Raw genomic sequence first — 26,640 nt, 5'->3', positions numbered from 1 at the left:
TAGGCTTTTAGCCATTAGACATCTGGTTTTCATCTCCCCCAAAAAGCCTCTGTCCGTACCAGCGATTAGTGACCAACAAGAGATTATGGGCGACGAAGGATATCGCCCAGGCATATTCGAGAAATTGGAAACTACTCTCATTAGCGCCTATGACTAATCGCCGTTCCCTTCGTGAACAGGTCAGAGAGAGCCATCTGGCATACGTTTTAAAGGAATTCTAATGACCCGGTTGTTCAAAGGGATGGGAAGTACCAAATTTCTTAAAAGCTCCACCTACCCTAAGGTACGGCCTCTAGTATCAACGAATCAAAAGCCATGAGTGTTGGTCATAAGACAGCCCAAAAGGGGCATCAACGAATGACCTATGAGGTTACCAAGGGATACGCCCCTAAGAAGCCAGGACATGAAGAAGGAGGCGTATACAAATTCAAAGCCTACGAATTACTGTAGAAGACCTGACAGAAGGCGGTCTCGTAAGAAGTTAATAGCCACTAAGACACAAAAAGTCTTTCAGAAAATGCCACACCCCAGATCAGAATCCAAAAAATCCAAAGGCGGGGCTAAGGAGATTTCAACTGAACAAAAAGGCGAGACAGAGAGAGAGCAGGCAGAGAGAAAAGAGAGCAGAGAAAAAAAGGGGAACAGAGGAAGCCAAGAGAGAGAACAACCGGGACCGGGGCCTGAGGGGAGAACTGCAGTGGGCATGGCCGTGAAAAACCAGAGAAAGACAGAAGAATCCCCAGAAGCAGAACAGGTGCAAAAGTGTGGTGTGCGAAGCAATCAAAGACAGTGAAAGTGACAATCAACACTCAGTAAAATTCCCTCGTGCCTATAGACTCGTAATTGCAACAAGTGCCAATTAAGTTTTATCAGTCCAAGCGCCCAGTAACTCAGAAGGTGGAAAGACGTTTGTATGAACCCCTAACGAAGAATAAACTTAATGCAAAGAAACATATCAATTAATTTCTCATCCAAAATTAGAACCCTCATAAACGAATTCCAGATTAAGAACATTGAGCAAGACAAGAATAATTTATATAAGCCTAATTCCCCAAAGTACAGCCTCCACGGCGCACGTTACCTTAGATCTGTGCAAAGAAAGTAAGTACCGTCACATATACACGTATGTGTGTGTGTTTTAGTAAGATATATATATATATCTCCACTCATTAAACCATAAGTCACTTTCGGGACCAGCAGACAGGCTTTCTGTAATTAATTAAACCAAAATAACTCTGATGGTGCATGCTTGCGGCTGACCTTGTACCCAAATACCCAGTCAGTCGTCATACTTCGTCTCTCCTTCGTTCCTCTATGCCCAGACAGAAATGGTGGGGGGGGGGGGGGGGGGCGGGTGGAGGGGGGCATCTCTCACTCCTCCAGCTCTCTCTCTCAACTCCTAAAACATTATCCTCCTTGTTTGCTTCTTCTTCCTCTTCTTCTTCTTCCTACCTGTCAGGTATAAGGAATCTCCGCTGTGTCTCTCTGACCACGGGTCCTATCGAGAAGGACATCATTTGACCGCCAGCAGTCGGCGCATAGCAACTGGCGTCGTGACGTGACCTCTTCGTGACATCGTCCCTATATCCTCGAAGTGGTGTGGTGTGGTGTGTTTCTCCTTCGTTCGTGTCCTTCGTCTGTGTTCCTGTGTTTGTGTCCCTGTGTTCATTTGTGTTCCTGTGTCCCGTCGTTTGTGTTCCTGGGTTCATGTTCCTGTGTCCCATCGTTTGTGTTCATGGTTTCAGTTCCTGTGTCCATCGTTTTTTGGGTGTTCCTGTGTTCATGTTCCTTCTGTCCATCGTTTGTGTTTCTGTGTTCGATGTTTGCCTGTGTATATAACAATCGTGTTCCTGTGTTCATGTTCCTGTGTCCCATCGTTTGTGTTCCTGGGTTCATGTTCCTGTGTCCCATCGTTTGTGTTCCTGTGTTCATGTTCCTGTGTCCCATCGTTTGTGTTCCTGTGTTCATGTTCCTGTGTCCCATTGTCCTTTGTCTCTGTGTTCCGTTGTCCATGTTCCTGGGTCTCTGTGTTCCTTTGTCCATGTTCTTGTGTCCCATCGTTTGTGTCTCTGTGTTCCTTTGTCCATGTTCCTGTGTCCCTTCGTTTTGTGTTCACCGGCCTCGTTCATAAGGGTTAACTAGGCTGTTTTATACAACAAGAAACAGCCATATGAACGCTTTCATCTGTATAAAAGTTAACCCAGAAGTAGCTGGTTTGCTTCTGTAGGTCCAGTCCCTGGTTGTTGGTTATTGTCGATGGGGTGGTCAGTTGCTGGATGACGACCTCCAAGTACCTGACCGTCTTCCCCTTCAATTGGGCTGAATCCTGGCTGCCGGACGAAGCTCCTCTGTTGCCAGAGGTTCCATTTACGTCGTTGTCGTTTAATCTTTCATTTCTTTCCATCATTGCTGAGTTTTGGTATTTAACCCATAGCGGGACCCTACCCCATCAGGGATAGGTACTCATTTACAGCTGAGTAGACTGAGGAAATTATGGTAAAGATCCTCTCCCAAGGAATCAACGCAGAGGAGAGCGGTCACCCATCCAACGACTGACCAGCCCCAATGTTGCTTAACCAGTCCATTGACGACCTAACCCATTCTGCCACGGCGCCATAATTGTACCCATAATCATAGGAACACTAAGCACGATCCCAAGATTCCGGAAAAGGAATCTGGAAAAACTAGAGGCTGAAGTAGCTCCAGGACTCATGCGGAAGAGTGTGATCCTAGAAACGGCGCACATAGTAAGAAAAGTGATGGACTCCTAAGGAGGCAGGATGCAACTCGGAACCCCACACTATAAATACCACCCAGTCGAATTGGAGGACAGTGATAAAGCAAAAAAAAAAAAAATAATAATAATAATAATAATATCCCGAATTCAAAATGAACTGTTTTTATATTACCCAACCTGTGTTTTTTTTTTTTTTTATTCATGAATATATTCGTTTTTTAATTTATTAGTAATGATCATAAAGATACAAGATATGTAACTTTCATATATCGTAGAATAATCAGTGGCCTAATAGGAGCCTAAGTATTTACACACTTGTGTGTGTGTTTGAACAGATGGTGCGCATTAGTGCACAGTTCACGCGCACTTGAAACTCATGTGAAAATCATTGACGGGAGCTGTATACAATGTAGTGTAGACACATACACATACATATACTTATACACATACACAGGCACGCCTTTCAGTGTAGGGGAGTTAGTTTGTGCCTTGTGCCGAGGTATAAATCCGAAATTCATGGAAGGTCCGTTTTGACATTTTGTACCAGAGGTATATTTCTCAGATCGAAAGCGAAGTCCCTTTATTATTCTGTTTGGCTTTGGTTTTGGTTGTTTGCGCCGCCTTTTTTTTTTTTTTTTTTTTTTTGCGTTTGTTACGTCTTTTGTTTTTTTTCCTTCTGGGAAAAGTTGCAACTTGCAATGCGTTGTCAGCTGATCTTATTCTTGAGATGATAGATTAGGAACGAAAAGTGAATCCCTTTCTTATGGTATGGAGGTGATGCAAATACGCGAAATTTACAGCTAGAGAGAGAGAGAGAGAGAGAGAGAGAGGAACTACTACTACATTTATCGGGGCAAAACAGTTACGTCAGTAACTCAGCTTAAAAAACCCTCAATGAGTGATTTCTCTCTCTAGTATCTGCGAAATTGACATCCAAGAAGTGTGTACCATATGGAAGGATTAATACCCATTTAATACTGAATACTTATTATTATTATTATTATTATTATTATTATTATTATTATTATTATTATATTATTATTATTATTATTTTATTATCGGCCATCCACAGACACAGTACTATGCGAATCCACAATTCAGTAAATTCCCACTCGCATCAGCATTGACCTCTCGTGACCTTGACCCCAACACGAAGGGGAGGTCACATCTATAGGCCCCATTATCCAAAAGACGAGTAAATGAACCTTGTCATAGTTCTTGTCAAATTTCCCAATCAACCGGAGACATCAGTCGTTTTTCATGACATTTTGATAATGCTCTTTCATCTCACTTAATTAAGTTCTTTGCAACGTCCATTCGACCCTTAACTGCAACTGCTTTCATTCCTTTTACTGTACCTCCGTTCATATTCTATTTCTTCCATCTTACTGTCCACTCTCTCCTAACAGTTGATTCACAGTGCAACTGCTTTGAGGTTTTCCTCCTGTCACACCTCTCAAACTTTTTCACTGTCAAGTTCCGTTTCAGCGCGGACTGGCCTTAGTTGCCCCAGTGCTTGGCGTGTGTGCCTTAGTCAATCAGTCAATCAGCCCCCACGATAAGGACACTGAATAAGAAGACCGATAAGTCCTTATCGGTCTTATCTCCGGTGGACTTTTAGACGGGATAGTCCTTCCCTCCACTGACATTATAAAAAAAGGGGTGATTTTTTTCGTCTCAGAATCGACTGTCCACCCCAGACGAGAATTTTTCTGAAGAACTCACTCGCCTTAGATGTGAGCTTGACGCATCCGTGAATACTATATTTCATTGAGGCATATTCTAAGCATACTATATCTCATTGAGGCATATTCTAAACGAGGAAGAATTAAATGATAACCCAAATAATAAATAAGGATTGAACAGACGTAGAAGTCATCCGTTTAATGGGACGGAATTACTACTCAAAAAGACTGAGAACAGTCGCAGTAGCTACGAATTCCGAGCTGATGATCATCTTTCGGAACGAATTTCTGTCCCTTTTATGAACAGCTACTGGTATCATCTATACAGGCAACATGTGACTTGCTGTTTCGTCCACTTGATTCATTGTTTCAATTGAAACTAACGTCTTCTTTGTACCTTTTGGGATATATATATACGGACATTAACGAGCATAGAAATTACAAATCAGAGAGAGAGAGAGAGAGAGAGAGAGAGAGAGAGAGAGAGAGAAAGAGAGAGAGGGAAACTCATATATCACCTGTGTCAATATCTAGCTCGTTAGCGGAGCGATATATACACCTATGATAAACTTTTATAGAGGTTTTGTATAAACTTGCAAGCGAGCTTCAACCACGACACCAAATTTAGCCTTTGGTCTACTTAGTTAAGCTCCTTTGGCGTCCGGAGGCCGACGGAGTGGGCGTTCATTAGCCTAGATAATAATGAACATTATTTAGCCCCGCCCCTCAGAAAATGAATCTTATACAATGATACTCTGTGAAAATGCCAAACACTTTGCAACAATCGAATGAACAGTGTAATGGCATAGGAAAAGATGAACGAAATCTTCGTTGAAAAACCGTGAAATCCAGAACTTTCTCCCCTCCTCCGATTTTCCTAATGATTTAGATCAGCTTGAAGAGGAATCCTCAATAAATAACGCCTGTTGTTATTCGTTATTATTAGATTGTGCTGTGGCTCAGTGAAAGCTCATAGGCCTAGCGATGTCTAAACATCGCTAGACCTATCGGATAATTAAAAGCAATTTAGCAAGTATCGGTTAAGTGAGAGAACTTTGGAGCCCTGGAGTCCTCTCGCCTTTAACGCGAAGAAGAAGGAGAAGAAGAAGAAATGGCACAAACTTTGCCATTTAGAGAAACCCCACGGTGTTGCTAACTCTGCACTAAACAAGGAAATTTCTTTTTTTACTTTGGTTACTCATGAGCCCCCCCCCCCTCTCTCTCTCTCTCCAGCTGCAACCGTTAACAGTCGGCTAGCAACCAGGTGCTTAATCCCTGTTTATGCAAACAGGGCTATATTAGTATTTTAAGGCTCTCTCTCTCTCTCTCTCTCTCTCTCTCTCTCTTCAGCTGCAACCGTTAACAGTCGACTAGCAACCAGGGGCATAATCCCTGTTTATGCAAACAGGGCTATTCTGGTATTTCAACTCTCTCTCTCTCTCAAAATAAGAATGCAGAAAGATCCTTAATGACTATAGATTCCGTATGTGGTTAGGACCGTCTGTGCGCCTTATGCAGTGCAATTTAGGCATTACCTCCTTTGTAGGGTACCTTCGGCCCCTAGCTGCAACCCCTTTCATTCCTTTTACTGTACCTCCGTTCATATCCTCTTCCATCTTACTTTTCACCTCCCCTAACAATTGTTTCACCGTTACTTTCAGCGGTGAATGACCTCATAGGTCTAGGCGCTTGGTTTTTGGTCTAGATTTCATATTCCAAATCCTAAGGGTTGGAGTATGCCTATCTCGATTCTTTCTTATAATACCGACGATTTGCAGATGTAGGGTAATCGAAGGAAGACAAAAATAAATAAATAGGTAAATAAAATCAACTAAAAAAAAAAAGCTAGATTGAAGGTGGACTCATAACTAAAGGTGTGTGTGTCTGTCTTGTTATCTCTCCCCGTGAGATAAGGAGCTTACACGCGGCTACGAACACGTCACCACTGATGTCTGCATCATCAGCTGATCTCGGCTGTGAGTTTAAAAAAGGTGAATGTAAAGGAAGAGATTGCTTAAGTCAATGCTTAAGCAAGGTAAACTTTAAATGGAGAGAGAGAGAGAGAGAAAGAGAAGAGAGAAGAGAGAGAGAGAGAGAGAGAGAGAGAGAGAGAGAGAGAGAGAGTAGGAATTCAATTGCTATAAAACTCTTAGAAAGTTCAAAGAAGCAGTCATATTATTCATATATGTATATATACATACATTTAAATGTGTTTATATATATATATATATATATATTATATATATATAATATGTGTGTTATTTCATAAATATGGTAGAAGAATGGCAAATGAATGGAAATGACTGATTTGTAAAGGATGCAGGAATAAGTATATAACAGATGATGATAGTATCATGGTACTAGGATGCTAGGAAACGTGACAAGGTTGAATTAGGAAGGCTGCTATAGCAGGTGGTGGTGTGGGGAAATTCTTTGAGTGCCTTTGAGGCCGAGGTGGGTATGTATGCAATGTGTGGGTATTTCATACTGTAAAGAAAGAAAGAAAGAAAAAAACAGAATGGAACGCAAGAAAAAATCAGAAGAACAAATTAGCGTGACTTGCCATGTTTTGGTCGTGTAGACTATTACCCAACAGTCTATATAAAATAATTTGTATATGTGAAGAGAGAGAGAGAGATAGAGTACCCTAAAGTTCTTGTTAAGATTGGAAGTTTAACCCACAATTCAGCAACAAAATACTTATAAATATACTTTCGTCTGTTCCTTCCAATCATTTCTACAATACTCGCTGTTTTCATTCATTTCGGGAACTCGTACCCTGTTACCCGTTTCTGTATATGAGTCTCCAAGCAAAACCACTCATTCATTTTCTCTATGTACCCAGCCAGACAATGTAGATATTTTGGCACATTCAGTCTTGCCCTACATCCCTTATTTTATCCTTGTTCTCAGAGAGAGAGAGAGAGAGAGAGAGAGAGAGAGAGAGAGAGAGAGAGAGAGAACATTACACATGCAGGGTGGTATAGTATATACACTTCGTGAGAACATCAGCTGAGCTGAGCAGAACAGATTCACGCATTCCTTAGCCCTAGGGATGCAACGAACGAACGAACACACGAACGAACGAGTCGCCCAGTACACACACATCTCTCCCAAGGCCGCCCTTTCGAGCGTGAGGGTAAAAAAAAAAGTGGGTAAGGCCTTCGTCGGTGCCATCCTGTGGCTGTTTAGCCGTGAAAAATAAAGGAATGCCTCTATTTGTTTCTTGCCATATATATATATATATATATATATATATATATATATATATATATATATATATATATATATATATATATATATATATATATAGATATATATATATATATATATATATATATATATTATATATATATATATATAACATATACATAATCACCACCAGTTTGTTTACAGTCCACAATAGTTATCAAATGTGCTTAGAATTGGTAGCGTTATGTAAGGACAGATCTGTGTTGCTAATATATATATATATATATATATATATATATATATATTATATATATATATATATATATATATTTGAAAGATGATGACGTGGATGAAGCTGGCAATATGCCAACAGGAGCTCTTGAATAATTTGAAAGAAAGTTACACAACGCGAAGAAATACTTTCAGAATTGGCTGTAGGTAAAATTTTGTACTTCAGAAAATGCATACACACTGAAATGATTAAACTAAGCGCTCTTTAGATCATATAGATATATACGTGACAGCAGCGACTAGCAGTGGAAGGTATCAAGTCATATATGACAACCTGACATAAAATGTCTTAATTAAAAATGCCTTAGGGCAAGTAAACAAAGACAATTCCTTGCAATAGAACCAGGCCACTAGACCACTTCTAAACAACCCGAACTCTACTTGAACGAGATGCTTCCGAAGTCTGCTGTGACATCGTTATTAAATCGCGCTATTTACTCTGGTAAAGGTAGTCTGCAAATCGAACTGTTTTCTAAATAACCCAAAAAGTAGGATTGTTTGGGTTATTGACACTAACAGGTTGAAGTTTTTCTCCCAATCAAGATTTGATCGCTGGATCCCGTACGAAAGGCAACAGAAAGTGACAGAAACCAACGAGAAAACCTTTATTAGGTCACGGTCAAAATAACGAGGCTACGCAACAGTCATTGATGTAAGTGTGTGAGTTTTATGCACCGTTACATTAACAAGTTCGTTTGGTCCTGTTAAAAGCCGGTGAAAAGCCATCCGAAATTGTGCAGCGACCAAATGTCAAAATTAAAAGGTTTTACAAGACGGCAAATTTCCCTGGTCTCGGCTGAGCATGATGGGTAATCTGCCACGATGTCTGGAAGGGTTTTGCTTTCGACTACGGAATTTTCTTTCGTCCCACATTAATTTATGGCTAATTTCGCAGGTCGTGTATGTTGAAACTAAGCATAAAATATTATTATATGTTATGGATTCCTTTGGTTTGAATTTATTAAAGGAAATCGCGAAGATTGTTGCGAAATAAATAGCGAGAAATTACGAACGAAGCCGTCTGGCAGCTGGTGAGAGAGGGCGCATGCGCAGTGCGGCGCTGAGGTCATTTCCGCCACACAGCTGAGAGAGTTGTGTTGACGATGGCTCGGTGATGGTGGTAATGTTTCCGCGTCAGAGTTCCACGCCTGCAGAAGGACATTTTTCGGGGATTATAGTTAGCTGAGCAATCGCGCGGGCAGGAGAGAGAAGCGACGTCCCGGCCCATTGAAACGAACGGAAGCCAGGTAAAGAGACGCGACCCCGGTCGCCCTTTTTTCTCTCTTGTTGTCAACATTGGACAGGTTTTGTTGTCAACATCAGACGTCAGGAGGAGACCGAAATGTCATCCTCCGTCCTCCTCCTCCTTCCTGACGGGGGAGATGGTCTGTTTCGGTGTCGGCGGTGTCTTTGTTACTTAGATTAACCCTTCTTTCGACTGTTTTCCGTCCAAAGCTTGCATTCGGAGCGGGGCGTTGGCCACGGAGCCTGGCTTAAGCCTGGGCTTAGTCGAAGGCTCGTGGGCTAGGGAAGCATTTTGGGATACGTCAATCTTGACAGATTCGGACTCACGAATAGTTTTAAAAACCTAGTTTTTGTTTGATTAGGCTAACTATATATTACCACTCATACCCTAGGCCTCTGGTAGCCTTTACTGCCTCGTGACCCCTAAGCAAAATAAAGCAGAGAAGTCTTAATCTTGTCTAATAATTAAATCGGAGACATTTTAGTAGGCCTAGGCTAGAAAGCAGCGAAGAAAATGCGTTTGGCGCCCTTGCAGAGCGTCCGGATCGTCCCCTGATGCAATGCCCTAAATTGTGCCCCGAAAGGTTGATGTAAAGGAGACGGATGCAAAAATTCAGTGTTATTATTTTTTAAAAGTGTGTAAGGGTATATTGAATGCAATTTGCGTGAGATTGTTCGAAAATTGTCCCGAGACAAGAAAGTTGCGGGCGTGTTTGTAGGTTTGATCCCCAGGTGTGGATTTGGTCCTACTGAGGTTTTCTGTGTAAAAATATTGGCAAAATATTGTCAATTTATCGCCATATTGCGATACATTTTGAAATTTAATCTCGCCTATGCATACATATATAACACCCTTTTCTAAAGTCCTAATGTTCAGTTAAATATTTAATTAAACAAGTCTCCATGCAGTGTGCTTACTCAGAATTACCATAATTCCTGGATTGTTAAAATTAGTAGTAAAAATGACATCTCCAGACTGTCTGATTAACCCTAAGTGCATAATGTTCAGCAAAATATTTAATTAAACAAAACTCCTTGTACAGTGCTTCTTCAGAATTGCCAAATTCCCTGTTTTGGGTAAAATATATTGTAAAAATGACATCTCCAGACAGTCTGATTAACCCTTAGTGCGCAATGTACAGTTTGCAAGGACTCATCTAAGTTATCCCTGGAATTGCCCAAAATGTGATACACCGAATGCCAGATTAACTCTCAGACTGTCAGTGTGACTGTAGATGTGAGAGTTATCCCCTGCATTGTGCGATAGATTGTGTAATTTTTAGAGTGATGTTACGTAGTGGACACAGTGCTTTATTAAATAGTACCTATTTGCCTGAATAATAATCTAATTTAACTTTTGGTGGAAATACCTTTAGGTATTGCCATGACGTATATTCAAGCAGGTAGAAGCTTTGTGTACGTTGTGGTTTTTTTTTTTTTTAATTGGGCACCTGTGCTGTAACACTTGTGGCTTGTAGATATCACTATCATTATTTTGACATGTGATGATTTGGGCAATAATGCTCCTTGTTGCCCTAGCCATTTGTATGTAAATACACAATTGTAAATGAAAAAACAAGTCAGCATTGATATCTCATGTAAAAACTAATAACATTTGAACTAAATGATGTCTTTGGCAAACCCACATCAAAATGTCCTCTGGTGTGATAGTTAATAAAAAAAAGATTTAATGTTTACTATTTTGAGAAAAAAAACTTGCAAGAGAAAAGTACACAAAGAGACAAAATGCACACGTAAGATCTGTGTGCATCGAGAAATTTTTGGCTTTGAAACCAATGGACCTTAATTTTTTTTTTCAGGTAAAATTTTTTTACATTTTCCATTAGTCATTTCATCTTTGTTCATTATACCTACTACCTGTTAGCCATTCTAGTACTAATGGAAAGTGATTCCAGTTTCTTTTTTAGTTTTAAAGTAGGCTTGAACAAAGACAGCTATCTGCAAATTGTTTATATAGTATTGTGCTTTAAATGTTTTTTGGAAATTGAAGTTTTTACTTTGTAAATTTAATACATACCATATTTAAAGTGCAGTGTTATTTTTGTAAACTAGTTGTTTCAAGGAAAGCTTCCCAGAATCTTATGGCATCCTCACCAGATAAGCTCTTCCCTCAAAATGTTTATGGTATCTAAGAATTTATACTCACTTTTTTCCTATCCTGATATCGTTGGAAATGTAGGCCATCTTTGGTTAGAGGTAGGCAAAGCAGTTGGTATGCTGCTGATATGTAGATTTCAATATAAGGTTCTCTCTCTCTCTCTCTCTCTCTCTCTCTCTCTCTCTCTCTCTCTCTCTCTCTCTCTCTCTCTCTCTCTCTCTCTCTCTCTCTCTCTCTCTGTGGTAGGGGTTTGGGGGCGGGCAGTTGCAGTCTAGGTAAGGTTGGTTTTGAAGTGTACTAATAGTTGGGATTAGCCTATGATATATCCTTCACTTCTCTTTGCAATTAACATAATTTTACATAAAGTACATAAATGGCTACTATAGTATAATCTTATTTTAATGTTGCTTTTGTCCGTCTCATGGATTTTATGATAAAAATAGTGGTTGGAGAAGGAAAAAAAAACTTGAGTAAAGTTAAACTTGAGACGCTGTATATGTATGATGCAATTCTAATCAGCAAAACTTGTAGAACTTACTTAATAGAATGCATCATATATCTAGAGAGATGTGCTATGCAGTTCTCATGAAGCAGAACACAAAAGTTACAAAACTAATAGAATGAATCGTGTATCTAGAGAGATGGGATACAAGATATACAAGAATAACTAAAGGAATGAAGTATGCATAGGGGAAAAATGTTTGACAAAGGATTGAGGTTGAATTTTTTAAATAATTGGTTACAGTAATATCCAATACAGGGTCTCTTATAATTTAGTCAGACTAAACAGAGGCAGATGAATTGGGGTGAATAAGTTCTGTAAATCAGTCTTAATATTGCATGTAAATAGAGGTTATACTTAATTATGTTCCTCTTGCAGTGCACTGTAGACATTACTTAAGGTTCTTTGCAGTTTCCATTCGGTCCCTAGCTGCAGCCCCTTTCATTCCTTTTACTTTACCTTCATTCATATTATATCTTTCTTCCATCTTACATTCCACCCTTTCCTATCAATTGTTTCACTGTGCACCTGTGAGTTTTCTTCCTGTTACACCTTTCAAGCATATTGACTATCTATCCTGTTCAGCACTGAATGACCTCATAGATCCCGGTGCTTGTCCTTTGGCCTAAATTCCATATTCTATTCTCTTCTACTTTATGCTATGAGATAATGTGGAAAGGTGGAGATTGCTTGGACGTAGGTGAGTGGTGTGTGTGTGTCATTGAGCTCCTTTGCACACCAGTCGAGTTGAAAGACTCGGGCACACCACCTTGCACCTGGAGCATTAGAGCACAGGTGTCTTGATATTTATTTGCTCAGCCATTTTCATATACAGCTTCCCCCAAACTTGACAGGTGTTTTGCAGGTCTGGCCTTTTGATATGTAACAGAGACCTATACTTCTAATAACTACATGGCCATATTGCTCCGTTTAAGGAATTTTTCCATAGAACACATTTCGTAAGAGGAAGACTCGCTAAATCATAATGTGATAGAGATGCACAAAAATTAGGAGTTACTACCAGGTTTTCAGCTTAAGTTTATGGATGGTGCAAAGTCCTTAGATGCATTTTGTCCACAGTTTACCATACACAATCTAAGGTTTCCCAGACCTAAATAGGCCAGTTTGGTTGTATTGAGATAGTTGGTAAAAAGTCCAGTGAAATTAGCTTTATTTGATGGTTGACTTAACGTTTGTAAGGTTCTGGCTGGCTATATCAGGATTTAGGTTGTTAGTTATGGTACCCAATCATCCAGTCATATTTACTAAGTTTATATATCTTAAGGTATGATTTGCATCTGTTTGAAGTGAACTTGTCTATTTATACCCACTTTTTTTTTTTAAGGAAGGTGAAGTACATCCCTTCTGTAATGTATTTGGTATGGTAACAAGGATAATATATATTAAACATCATAAATCGAATTAGTTTTGGATTGAATTGTAGGTTAGCTGCTGTTATGTGATGTTAACCTCAGTTGGGAAGCCTGATTGAGTTTGTTCATATAAAGTGTAACTTTCTACCAAATTAGAAAGATAATATCAAGGATAGTTACGTAATTGGTACGTATATCCAAGGTAAGCTTTGTGATAAGCGAAACATTCACCCATGTTCATAAACATCTTTAAAAGGTTTATCAAGTGATTATATTATCTTTACACCCTTGAAGTGCCTTATAGTCCATTATGTTTGATTAGATAGTTTACTAGTCAGTAGTGTTGTGGTAAATGTCGGTTCAGTTTTACACACCAATATGTAAAGCATTATGTGAGATAGTTTAACAATATTAGAAAACTTAATTTTAAAGTGTATTGAACTATTCTTGCTGGCCACTCTCACCAGAGAACTTATTAAGTTTGGATTATAAATGGTAAGAGGTGAATTATGATTATTACTCACCCTGATGTAAAGAGGTAAGTTATAATTACGCAGTCACCCGTTTGAAATGTTACTGGAGCAATTTGTCCATGAGGTTACTGAATACGTATAAGGAATATATAAAATTGATTTTCACAGGAATGAAACCTGCTAGTGATCGACCCGCTTGCTGTCATTACTTTTTGCGAGTTTTTATATTTTGTTATTTAAGAAATGTGTGAATTTATCTCCTTCGAGTTTAGTTGTTAGAGCACACAAAAAATCGGGGCCATTGGAATTTTTTGTCTGACAACGGGGCATGTGATTGTCTGCCAGAACCACTTGCTTGGAGCCATATACCTCAGCTAGGCTTTGTTGACTTCACAGTATTGTAACACCAAGAAGCAGGCTGTAGTTCCCACCTTTTCATATTTCCCCTCTTATAGACATTGGAGATAACATCATGTACAGTTCATTGTTGGAAAGATAACTCTTGTGGTTATTGATATTAAAGATTCTCAAATTCATACGCTGTTGATAACTTAATTTGATTAACTTTTCAGTAATACAAGAAATTTTTTGTAATAAGCTTGTCAGTAAACTAATAATAATTGATTGATCCACAGGGGTAAGGTTAGTATTATAGGTTACATCAGGGCACATGGGAAGTAAATTAGCATGGCCTAATTACAAGTAATGCTGTTGTGGAAATATGAGGAACATCCTGTTGGAAATTTTGCGACCCAAATGCATGATGATACCCATTTCCTTTAGGTTTTAAGTAAATCCTTTCTTATTGTTTAATGGCACAAGACCACTGGGTATATGTTTTCCCAGTACTAGTCGAGAGAGAGAGGTGCGAGTTCCCAGTGCTGAATAGACGCGAGAATGATAGGTACCATATCTTTCCAACCAGAAACAATAATACTAGAAACTGGTAGTTAAGCATGACCTACTGTAGTTAAAACCATACTGAAAGGGGCCAGGGACTGCACTGTCTCCTCCATCAGCCAGACACAGATATGAGACTGTTTTGTGTCCTTTCCTAGTTTTACAGAACAGGACTAGTATTTGTTGGGTTTCATTACCCTCCCAGCTACAGCTGGGTACCATGACAGTCACCAGAACAGCTACAGTTAGACAAAATGTCTCTTAAACTGCTGACCACCTTGGCCTCCCAATTTCTGAGCTATAGTCAGACATAATGGGATGGGAATCACATGAAGTTTGTGTACTGCTTCAGTTTTCAAGGGCCAGTAAAACCAGATTGAAAGACTATATGAACAAGCCTCTGTTGCTGAGCAGATCTTAGGAGGCAGCTGTTTACCATTCCTTCCCCTGACCTCTAATCAGAAAGAACAACTGCTGTGAGGACCCTTTTCCCCTTACCAAAAAAAAAAAAAAAATTGTGCATGCTTCCCTGCAGCCTCCAAGTAGGAAGAGCACTGCTGGCCACCAGACCCTCTGTCAGCCTTTACACATGACTTGAGAAAGGTGGGTACTAGCCCCAAAGTGGTACAGGGTAGGTGCTCTTTTTATATCTTATCTGTTGAAATAACTCTTATCCGATTATGATGAACTAGTATGATGCTTGTTGCCAGTTCTGTATTGCAAGATAAAGTTCAAACGTGGTTTAGCACTTCAATTCTGAAGTCAGTGTACATGGCTTTGGATGTACTGTTTTCAAGTTAGGACTTTTGTAGAGAAGGCCTCGGTTTCGAAATCTCCAGCCTGACATAAATCTGCAAGTTCATTTACCATTATCTTTTTGGTGATTTTTCTGCCATGTAGTACCAAAGCATAAGGTACATGCTATGGGTAGTGATCATTCTAGGCAGTTGTTCATCAGTATGGTCTCCACATCCAACTAGACCAAGGTCAATGAAAGAGTAGCATCCAGCGTAGGCATGAACATCATTGAGCTTTGTGTTGATCGTGTAGACCAGTGTGGCAGGATAAATCAAAGGCAGACATAAAAAACTGACTTTTATTTACCTCTCAGTTCCAACCTGACAAGTGCCTACGTCAGTTTGATTCGCTTCCCCTTCCTGCTCACAACATAAACAGACGCGCAAACAAATGATAAGTGCAATGGGCAACGTCATGCACAAACATTTTCAACAGAGTTAACACTTTGTACATGTATAAAATCAGAGCACTTGGTTCCATATCTACCACCAGCCATCAACACCAGACACTTTTCCGCTTCAATTCCATCAGTCTTGTCAGATGCATTGTGCCATCACATATTTTGTTTATATCATCCCAGTGAAAATACTTCATTTCTCACTGCCTCTAACCAAGGGGGCTCTGTCTTCCTACATCTCAGACCATTACAAATCAAACAGTATGCATTTCATAACCTGCCAGTGACACTAGTACAGCATGCAGTTTTATGTGACTCCTTTATTTCAATTTGGAGGTCAGCTTTAATATTACTGTCAATAACTGGAGCAAATAATAACCCATGGCTTTGCATGGAGGGATGACCTCAGTGAGGTAATCTTGCAACATTAGAGGGATGGAAGCTATATTAAGTTAATGCATTAGTAACTTAAAAGGTATTTATCTTTAATTATTGGTATCTTCCCGCCGTATGTGTGAATTCATTTGAAGGGCTTGCGATCTGTCACTTGTTTCCCATGAAGGAGGAATTACTAGCTGTGTAAAACTTCTAGCCGTACATCAAATAAGCTGGGACAATAGGAAAATAGTTGTGGTGAAGTTTAGCTAGGGCAATTTAAAAGGGGTGTGTTGTATAGTTTGCTGGATTTTTGCAGTGTTATATTCATAAGATACTACTGACTAGGATTTGAGAAGTGTTTTCATATAAACAAGCTTAAAAAATGACTTGGTACTCTGTTGGTGAAACTACAGGACAAACCACCTGTTGAGACTAGGTAAAGGGTACCTTTTATTCCTAATGCCATCTGTTGTTTTTCAGAATGCAGCAACCACCACCACTTGTGAATGGTGAGGGCTTGGGTCAGCCCCAACAACATAGGTTTCCTTTAACCCCTCCAGCGAGACCACCTGGCCCTCCAAACCCTCTTGGTGTCTCCAAAGCATATACTACTACAGGCCCACCAAGATTAAATGGGCCAGTTATGAATGGTCCTCCAATGGGTCCACCTAGGGGCCCACCACCCCTAGGTGCAGTTCCTCCTGGAAGGCCGCCTTTAAGACCCCCCTTGGTGAATGGTCAGCCTGGCCCCCCCTTGCGCACTCCTCTTGGTCCACCTCTGCGACCGCCTGCCGGCAGCCAACCTCTGCCTCCTTCAGGCCCACCTACAGGTCCTCCACAAGCAGCTATTGAATCCCAGTCAAAGGGACTAGTAAGACCAACCCCAAGTCCAGTTAATGCTCCACCTAGTCCTATACTCAACGGTCATCAAAAGCCTGCACCTCCACAATCGTTTCCAGGTACGTCAAGGAAGAAGTGGTTTTTTTTTTTTTTTCTGTTAGTATACTCTACCAAAGTTCTGTTTGCACTCTTGACTTTTTATAGCTTCAATATTTCATCACATATAAGAACCTTTTACAGGTCTTTTATTCTTAAGTTCAAGGTTAAGAGCAATAATGCAGTATATAGTGCATGCGTAGCTGCAGGAATTATAAGGTAACAGGTACTTTATATAAGAATCCATGGCTTTGTTCAGCTTTGCTTTGGTCAAAATTATTTGTGTATTGAACATATACGTATATTGGGAGCTAGAGATTAGTGGTAAATGGTTATGAATAACTAGTTTGAGGTGACTTGTAAAATATTGTAAATTTAAGCAGTTCAAAGCAACTGTGTAAGAGCAGTTACTAAACAGTGTGCACAGTGCTTGTCATGGGTAATAATGAATGTTTATTGTATTAGTTGAGATGGCTTTGAAGCATTTTAAGGTATGAAGTGTGTTTGTTTTTGGTATGTGATACTTGTGTGTCAAGAAGCAGCATGATCCCTTCAAAGCTTACATCACTGAAGTGCACCATAGTTGTGCTGGAAAAGACCAATTATGGTCTAACTGCAGGGTGGGGTAAGCCAATTACAGTAGGAAAATGTACTAAAGTAATGGGTTTCATATTTAAGAAGTCCGGGGAGGGGTGGAATTGCTCTCAATACAAACTGTAAGGGTTATTGCAGTTGCATACTCTTGCAACTGCAATTAACATGATAAAAATGGGTTTTCATTTTGGTATTGAGCACTTCTTTAGCAGAACCTTTGTTGTTAGCACTGTAAGGAACTGATCTGAATATTTATGAAAGTTGGTATTATCATAGACTAAAGCTTCCTTCCTTTCCCCAGCATAAGTATCATTTAAATGTAGAAACAGCTATTTTATATAGTGTATTATTACTGTTATTCAGAACATGAGCTCTGTTCATATGGAGCAAGCTAACGGCCATCGACTTTCAATTGAAACTTCCAAAGAAATGGGAAATACAGAAATTAGAAATCTTATCCATAAATTGACAAATGTTTGTATGAATGTCACATTCTTCTGATACATTCTTTAACCATTATTGCTCTATTTTCCTGTTTGGATGGCTACAGATTCCAAGGTTTCTTTTAAAACAGGAGTGTTTGAAGTCATGTTTCTTTTTCAGCAGTGGTGTATTATGAGAACCTTGACAAGGTTTTTGAGCATAGAGTAATTCAAGTAGATTTAATTGTTGTTTTCAATTTAGTAAATCACAAGGTACTTCAGAATCTTGGAGTGTGGACATGCTTTAAGTTTACTTCAAGATTTCCGTACGGGTAGGCAGCAACGAGTTGCTGTTGATGGGACCTTGTGCGAACCTAGATGTATTGTGTCTGGAGTTCCTCCGGGCAATGTTCTTGGTCCACAGTTAATTTTGGTGTAGACAGGTGATATGGTTGTTGCCCTGGAAGACTTTATATATGATAATGCTACACTTGTGGGTTTCGTAAAGTCTCCACTTGTGAGCAATGAAGCTGCCCTTAGTCACAGTCAGGATATGAACCAGATAAGGGAATGGTGTGGTTGGTGGTGTGTGAGGCTGAACTCCAATAAAGCAAAAACTTAATCAGCAGATCTCATACAGATTTCCCACCCCATCCTCCCCTCCAAGTTGATGGGCTCTGCTTTATGAGCCTGAAGTCTTAACTATTCTAGGTGTAACTTTTACCCTCATCTTACTCTTGAGAAACATCTAATGAAAGTGTCAGCAAATGTTGCATCAAAGTTAGGTTTTGTACAGAAGGACTCTTGTATTTAAAACAGTGATAAAATCAATGCAAAATGTTTGAGGTCATTTGTACTTCCTTTACCAGAATACTGTTCTCCAGTATGGATGTATGCCTCAGTCAAAGACAGATTTATCTCTTTTTAGAGGGGGTGGTCGTGGTCGTATGTGTCTGTTTCCTATTATTAGCAGTGATGACTTTGGCCATTGACAAATGGTCTCATTTTTTTTTTTTTTATGACAGATCTTTTACATTTTCAATTGATCCTTTATCCCTTTTCCTGCCAAGACCAACCAGATTTATGGAACAGCAACAACAATATGCAATAAATGTGCTTCACTGTAGAACTACGCACTCGGTTCCAGAGGTCCTTTATTCCTCACACGGTTGGAGTGTGGGACCGTATCCCTGAGGGTGACATTCTATTGTAACTTATAAAAGTTCAACTGAAGATGCAATGCATTACTACCCTAATACTTTTCTTGCATTTAATGCATTTTTGTTATATTAATTTTTCTTTTTTAATAAGTGAGACCTGCTGTCTATTTTTCTCTATTACTACACTACTTCCTAATGGACACCATTTTCTTTTGAAGTTGGAATTTCAAGTCACTGCCCCCTGCTGGTTTGTTCCATATGAAATAGGGTTCATCTTCTGTATAATGATGATGATTATAACTAGAAAACTTTGTGGCTAGCGTTCACAAGCTTTTATCTCTATAAAGCACTTTGTTTAGCATTGGATCATGACTCCTTCCCTTATTCTAGTGAGCATTACAGTGCTTGCTTGGCAGGGCACATCAAATAATATTGACGTTTCCTTTTCTGTCCTTTTCTGTAGAACTTTGCCATGGTTGTTGGCAGTATTCTTAATGCCACAAGTTTTATAGGAGGTGCCATGCTGATTGCAGTTTTTTTCTGACAGTCATTAGTTTTTTTCTTTATGCCTGTTTGTTCTTACCTTTATTAGTTTTTTATAATAGGTGTTTTTACTCTCTCTCTCTCTCTCTCTCTCTCTCTCTCTCTCTCTCTCTCTCTCTCTCTCTCTCTCTCTCTCTCTCTCTCTCTCTCTCTCTCTCTCTCTCGTCACAAATTTCTTAATGTAGTTTTATTATAATTAATCCCTATTTCAGGGGACAAATTTTAGTGCTAAAATGTTGAACCCTGAAAGTTGTCTAAATCTATTTTGGGTCCCAGATTCATACAGTAGACACTTCTGTGCGAGTTGTCTAAATATTTAAGGTGATTTCTTGGATATTATATTAACCTGCTTTGCATGTTAGTCTTTCAAGCACTAAGATCACTAGAACGGGTTGAGTAAAGAATTTGTGCCTTGTCAAAAGTCTTATTATGATTAAAAGTTTTGCCTTGTTAGATTCATTTAAAGATATCGAAACATATTTGGCATCATTATATATGTAATATCAAAACATATTTGGCATCATATATTTGCAGTACAAACCTAATTTATTTTCATAAAAACAAAGACATGACATCATTTTTAGCTACCAGTGCCAAAACAGTTTCCCTGACACGTGGTCAGTGAGGGAATTTCAAGGGCCAGCTCGACCTTAAACAATAACAATGGTGGTCACCTCAAACAGCTAGAGTCAGTAGACAGTACAGATAGCCCAAGGGATAGCCAGAGCGGATCTAATCTCCCCCACCCCCTGCCAGCATCTTTACTTCTAGGTCAGGTACACTGTTTACAATAACATTAAAATATTTCATATTAAAGAAACAACAAGGAGCCCCTGTAATTTAATGGTAATTATTTTTCTGTCTTAAAGAGGCACTGAAAAAAGTCACGTAACCCATAAATAAGTAAAAATGGAATATGAACAGTTATCTTAAGCCATTTCTGCTAACCACCCACACAAATTTTGTGTTAATGCATTAATCACATTATAGTATTAGAACTATGATATATTATTTCTAAAAAATAGCGCGCACAGCAAAATTAGTAAGAACAGCCAAAATTTATTCGGTACTTTTTCTTTAGAAAATGAACTACAGTGCTTCCCCAGTTTTACACATCTCGCATTTCTGCGGTCCACTTTGTTGCAGGGTTTTGTGGAATTATTGTGGGGATTTGTGGAACACATTAATTTTTCCACGAAACTGTCACTAATTTGCAGATTTTTCCATTGTCCATATCACTCGTATTACTAATTTGCTTGGTCTTTGTAGAGCAAAACTATTTATTCACTAATTTATTTTTTCATATTGTGTATGTGAGTGAATGCTGAATTTTATGATAAAAATGGTACTTATAATGTTATGCATTTATTGAGGCTCATCCTAGGTTGGGTCCCATACGGAGCATAATGGGTCTCTCTCTCTCTCTCTCTCTCTCTCTCTCTCTCTCTCTCTCTCTCTCTCTCTCTCTCTCTCTCTCTCTCTCTCTCTCTCTCTCTCTCAGTAATTAAGATTTATTTGAAATATTGCTGTAAAGATTTTTTATGTTAAAACATATTGTACAATATTTAGAATATTCACTAATTTTAATTATATTTTCTAGTAAAAGGAGGCTGGAAAATATAATGAATATAATTAGCAAATATTTTAAATATTGTACAAAATGCTTTTGTCATAAAACTCTTAACAGTAATATTATTTCAAATACATCTTGCAACCTAGAGTGAGCTTAATAGATACATAACTACTTATTAAGTATGCTGTAAATCATTATCATAAAACAATATTTAGTCACATACACAAAAATGGAAAAATACAGTAATTAGTGAATTAACAGTGGTGTTATATAAAAAAGTAAATTAATGATAATTTTAAAAGGATTAATACTTCAGTGTTATGAAAGAAAATAGCTTATGTATACAGTCAAGGGGTAACTTGATTAGTTGTCAAACGTTCTGTAAGGGAGAGTTATTTAATTTGCATTGTTTTATAGCTATTTTGCTGTTTACGTTAATATTTTTCATTTAAATCATTGTTATAAGCATTGTTTGGGGCATATATACTTAGGAGTAACAATTGAAAAAGGGTACTAATCTAGGATGTTTTGTGATAAGTTTGGGGGTTATTTTTGTACTAAAATACCCCCTGACCTGGTATAGATGCCAATAGTCCCTGGATCTCTCAAGTTTATTAATTCTACCGGTTTCCAGCTTGGCGCTAGTATTATCCTAATGTTAAGACTAAAGATTTGTTTCGTTTATGAACAAATTAAATTGTTTGTAGTATGAAAATTTAGGGTAAATTTTTGTTTGAACCGCTAGGAGAAACCGAAGGGGTATGAGACAAATCAAAAGCAGGTGGAGAAACATATGGAGCAGCCTGGTTTATTGCCGATACAAAAGAAGCCGGTAAGGTTTGGTCATCCAAAGATGGCGTCACCCCCTTCCTTTTGTATTGGCTTTTCCCATAGAACTTCTTCCACTGTTCCACCGACCAACCGCGACAAACAGAACACGGATTAGTAACCGTACATACGTTTTCCCTGCACCTACTACACGTTGGATGAGGATCCGTCGACACCGAAGTTAGGAACCTAGAACATGGAAAGCCACTGACTCCTGGGCATTTCCTTTGTCTCCTCTTCGAAACGGTAGACGATCCCGATGTTGAGGCAAAATTCTCCATCATACCACGTATACACTCTTACCACACACTGATCACACTTGGAGAAAGAAAAGGAATAAAAAATGAAATGGATAAAGAACGGGTAAACTGAAAAACCGGCTTTAAATCAGATAGACAGTAACACGTCTTATCTTAAAGGCGGTAGGAAAATAACTGGTGGGTCACAGGTAGCCGTGGGCATTCTGGCTATACATGCCCTGTGACCTGGTATAGATGCCATTAGTCCCTGGATCTCACAAGTGTAATTTTAATTCTACCGGTTTCCAGCTTGGCGCTAGTAAATCCTAATGTTAAGACCGAAGGTTTGTTAGTTATGAAAAATACAAATTAGTTACAAATTTGGTATTTTTAGAGGGGATTTTTGCATTTACGTGGCAGATTCTGGAACCTGATACCACATAAAAGTGTGAGAGCACTGTACAGTAAATGGCAGATCTCGGGCAAAGCCTTATGCAAGCGATTAACCTTGAGGGTTAGATTTAAATGGTAAATAGATCTGGCAGCGGTGTATGTATTTTTTTCCTGGCCCGCCCCAGCGATCTTAAAATGTTTGAAAGACTAGAGACTTGTATTCCTCGTGTGTTTTAAAGCTCGAATCGGCCTTGGACGTTGGTCTTGTAACCTCTGGAAATCTTAAGCCATTAAAATGTAAAGCCTAAAGTGTTATTCCAATGTTTATGTCGATCATTAAAAAGTTATTATTAAAAGTCATAGATTAAGTTGTGAATATTAGCAGCTGTAAAATGCAAACCTGTTACTGTGTTGAATTTTTCAACTTTAGTTGGTAATTCGTATATTTTTATCAACTTCATTTATATAATTTTTAAAGTGCAGTAGTATTGTTTTTATAAGGACTTTCAATTGGATATATATTTTTTCTGTATACAAATATTTGCTGGTTGTATATTAATTTCCCATATTTGAACTGCATCTAAACTATTAATTTGATTGTTCTGGAATATTTGTAAGATATTATTGGTTAATATCTTTTTTGTAGGCTTCTCTTAAGTGCTTTCAGCATAATTGTCAATGTAAGTTAGGAATGAGTGATGAGATGTGTCAACAAGAGGCAATTTTATTGTATACAGCATTGTCCTCTTAATCATCATCAACTATTTTTTACCTCTGGTTTTTCATTTATGATAGACATGAAAAAATGATACATAAAAAATGAGTTTCCACCTCCCTGTGACTGTCCTGCATTCTCTGCAATTAAGCTCAATCAGGTCTAGGTATTTATCTATCCTCCCAATATTCCTGTTTCTTGGTTCTGTTTTGTATATAGGTGCCATTCATGCCTTTATTGTCTTGTCAGTGGGACATTTTTATGTACCAGTGGTGTGTCTACCTTTCTCTTCTTGCTGCCTTCTCAAATCTGTGGTCTTGCAATAGCTGTATAGTTTTGTATATTTAGGAAAAGTTAGGTATAAAGTACAAAAGATTTGATAAACAGTAGTGTCTTCTGTGTTTAATATATTTTAGGAATAATCAACCAGTCGTGTAGGTTATGATGCTAGATGTATTTATATAAGAATAATGCAGATTTATTCCTGTTTAGTGTAATTAGCAGTAAGTTTTATAGATGTAAAGTAAGTTAAATTTCACTCACCCTTACTAACCTGTTTGGTTGTAATGTTCTGCTTGTTCACAGAATCACTCTCTAATAGATCATCTAATCGGTCTTCTCGTCAGCCTTCTCCCATCCCCACTCCTCAGCTTGATCATATGGAGATGCAGGCCACTCCAGTCTCAGGCCTGAGTAAGTGGCTTTCATTGCTTGATTTCCTCTGTAGTTGGAATACTTGTTTTCTTGACCGGAAAACTGTGCTTGTAAAACTCATTGCAAAATGTGTTGTATTGCAGCTCCTACTGGGTCTACTGCCAGCCTGAATGAAAGTTTACAACCGCCTTCAGTGGAGTCGTCGGCTAAGTCCAAGGAAGCCTGTGGGAGTGGAAAGCAGTCGCCAAGAATACCGTCTCCGGTCGTTTCTGGAACAAACTCGAATGTGCCAGTGAATGGCCTTAATGCCAGTGTGCCTGAAGTATCAGAACCATTAAATAGAAATTCTGAAATGAGCAATGAGTCAGTTAGAGTTGCACAAGTGCAAGCCACAAGCAGTGTTACAAGCAGTACATCCTATGCAAGTGGCTTAGTAACGCAAAATGTTCAGCCCCCAGTTAGTGTCAACACCTCTGTGCCGCTGTCTTATAGTAATTCGCCATTAGTAAGACCGCAGTGGGATACCACAGCTGGAGTGCTTCCCGCGAGTGGGGTGCAAAGTGTAAAGGCACCAAATGTACCATTGTCTGGTGGAGTGAACACAAGTGCAGCAGTTAGTAGTAGTAATCAGCCTAGCTCTATACAAAGACCTTTAGGTTCAAATACTAGTGCTCTGACAAATCTGTTTCCACCGACTGGTTCAGCTCCTGTGCCAAGTGGAGTGCCTCTCCAGCCCAACAGTGCAGGCCTTCCACCTGCTAGTTCAGCTCCTGTACATGGGGTTGGCTTTTCACCCAGTAACATTGGTTCTCCAAGGGTACCTATGACCATGACGGGCTCTTCCATGGGTATGCCACCTTCATCTGTTGGTATGGCTGTATCCACTTCCAGAGGCCAAACGCAGTTTGGTCCACCCCCCACATCCATGGGTCCACCCCCTACATCCATGGGCATGCCACCAACATCCATGGGGCCCCCACGAGCATCCATGGCATTCCCACCAACATCTATGGGGCCACCCCCAACATCTATGGGCCCACCCCCAACATCCATGGGCATGCCACCAACATCCATGGGCATGCCACCAACAACTATGAGCATGCCACCAACATCCATGGGCATGCCACCAACATCCATGGGCATGCCACCAACATCCATGGGCATGCCACCAACATCCATGGGCATGCCACCAACATCCATGGGCATGCCACCAACGTCCATGGGCATGCCACCAACGTCCATGGGCATGCCACCAACGTCCATGGGCCCTCCCCCAACATCCATGGCTCCACCGCCCACTTCTATGGGCCAGCCAGTAGGATCCAGGCCCCCTCCTCCCACATCAATGGGTTACATTCCAGGGCCCATGGGCAGTGGTCAACCCAGACCATCTTATGGAGCACCACCGATATCTAAAGGTAATAGTATTCCACAGTACCAAGGACCAATGTCGTCTCCGTATTCAAATACACAGGGAGGCATACCTAATCCCAATCAACTGTCACAACAACTAGGTGGATTATCAGTAACACGTGACGGGTGGTCGAAAGGATGGGGAACTCATCAGGTTGACCTGTTACAGCAGCGCCAGATATTACCTCCAGAAGGTGTCAAACCTCCTGCCATTGTTTTAGCCCAAGATTACCTTCCAAATTGTTCTCCAGACATCTTTAGAAGTACATTAACGAAAGTGCCAGAGTCTAAATCTGTGCTCTCCAAAGCACGGCTTCCCTTTGGCATCCTTATACATCCATTTAAAGACTTAGAGGTATGTAATTTATTAGCAGAGTTGTGGAATTAATTTCTTGTTTTAAGATGTTTATGGTGCTATAGAGTGTAAATAGTTTTCCCTTGCTTTTTAGAATTAAAAGGGTTTTACTGATAGGTGTTTCTATCTGGCTTAGTTTAAACATCATTTGCAGGCATTCAGGCTTGTTGATTTACTTCATCCAATTCTCCTTAGTGCATAAGCTCATGGAATCAGAGGAATGAGGAAAATACATTATAGACAGCCAGGCTTTCATTTTGTAGTCCAATTAAGTTGAACATGTGGAACGTTTATTATTTCATTAAACTTTTTCCTTAGCATTGGCCACCTTAGAGGAGCACCAATTTCAGGATGATTAAATCTCTATCATATGTGAGACTACACAAATCCTAAAATGTTTGTATTAAATGTTGAGTAGAACTTCTGCATATTTTATTGAGTTCAAGAGACATCATACAGTACTGCTGTTGCTGTCAGGGGGAAATATAATGAGTCATTATTTAAATTGTTTTTAATAACAGTTTTGCTGTATTACTGCGCATGTAATGTAAGGTTCGTACAGTTTGAGTTTTTTTTTTAACTAAACATGTGCTATTACCCCAACAATATCATATGCCCTTGTATCCAACTGGATAAAGTCTGTCAAATCTCTTAATATATCAAGATTGCAGACAGATTGGTCTTCGATACCAACATCAAACAAGCTGAAAAATATAAAATCTGAG

At 39.3% G+C, this 26,640-nt stretch overlaps 1 protein-coding gene across 3 annotated transcripts in view; it reads left to right on the top strand.

Annotated features, from left to right (window-relative positions):
• The first annotated feature begins 8,966 nt into the window (after nt 1-8,966).
• Nucleotides 8,967-26,640, top strand: part of LOC135210775 (protein transport protein Sec24A-like) — a 39,302-nt gene continuing 21,628 nt past the window's right edge. Inside the window, exons 1-4 of one of the 3 annotated variants that reach the window (XM_064243626.1) lie at nt 8,967-9,152; nt 16,571-17,049; nt 24,079-24,186; nt 24,291-25,915. In XM_064243626.1, coding sequence (XP_064099696.1) covers nt 16,572-17,049; nt 24,079-24,186; nt 24,291-25,915 — 2,211 coding nt within the window. In that variant the 5' untranslated portion in view covers nt 8,967-9,152; nt 16,571. Of the gene's footprint in view, nt 9,153-13,487; nt 13,640-16,570; nt 17,050-24,078; nt 24,187-24,290; nt 25,916-26,640 lie in introns of those variants that run through there. The other 2 variants (XM_064243627.1, XM_064243628.1) reach the window with 2 other exon arrangements.

The sequence above is a fragment of the Macrobrachium nipponense genome, chromosome 4 (assembly GCF_015104395.2).
Source record: "Macrobrachium nipponense isolate FS-2020 chromosome 4, ASM1510439v2, whole genome shotgun sequence".
NCBI lineage: Eukaryota > Metazoa > Arthropoda > Malacostraca > Decapoda > Palaemonidae > Macrobrachium > Macrobrachium nipponense.
Note: the sequence above shows the minus strand (reverse complement) of the source record. Positions and strands in the feature narration are given on the sequence as shown.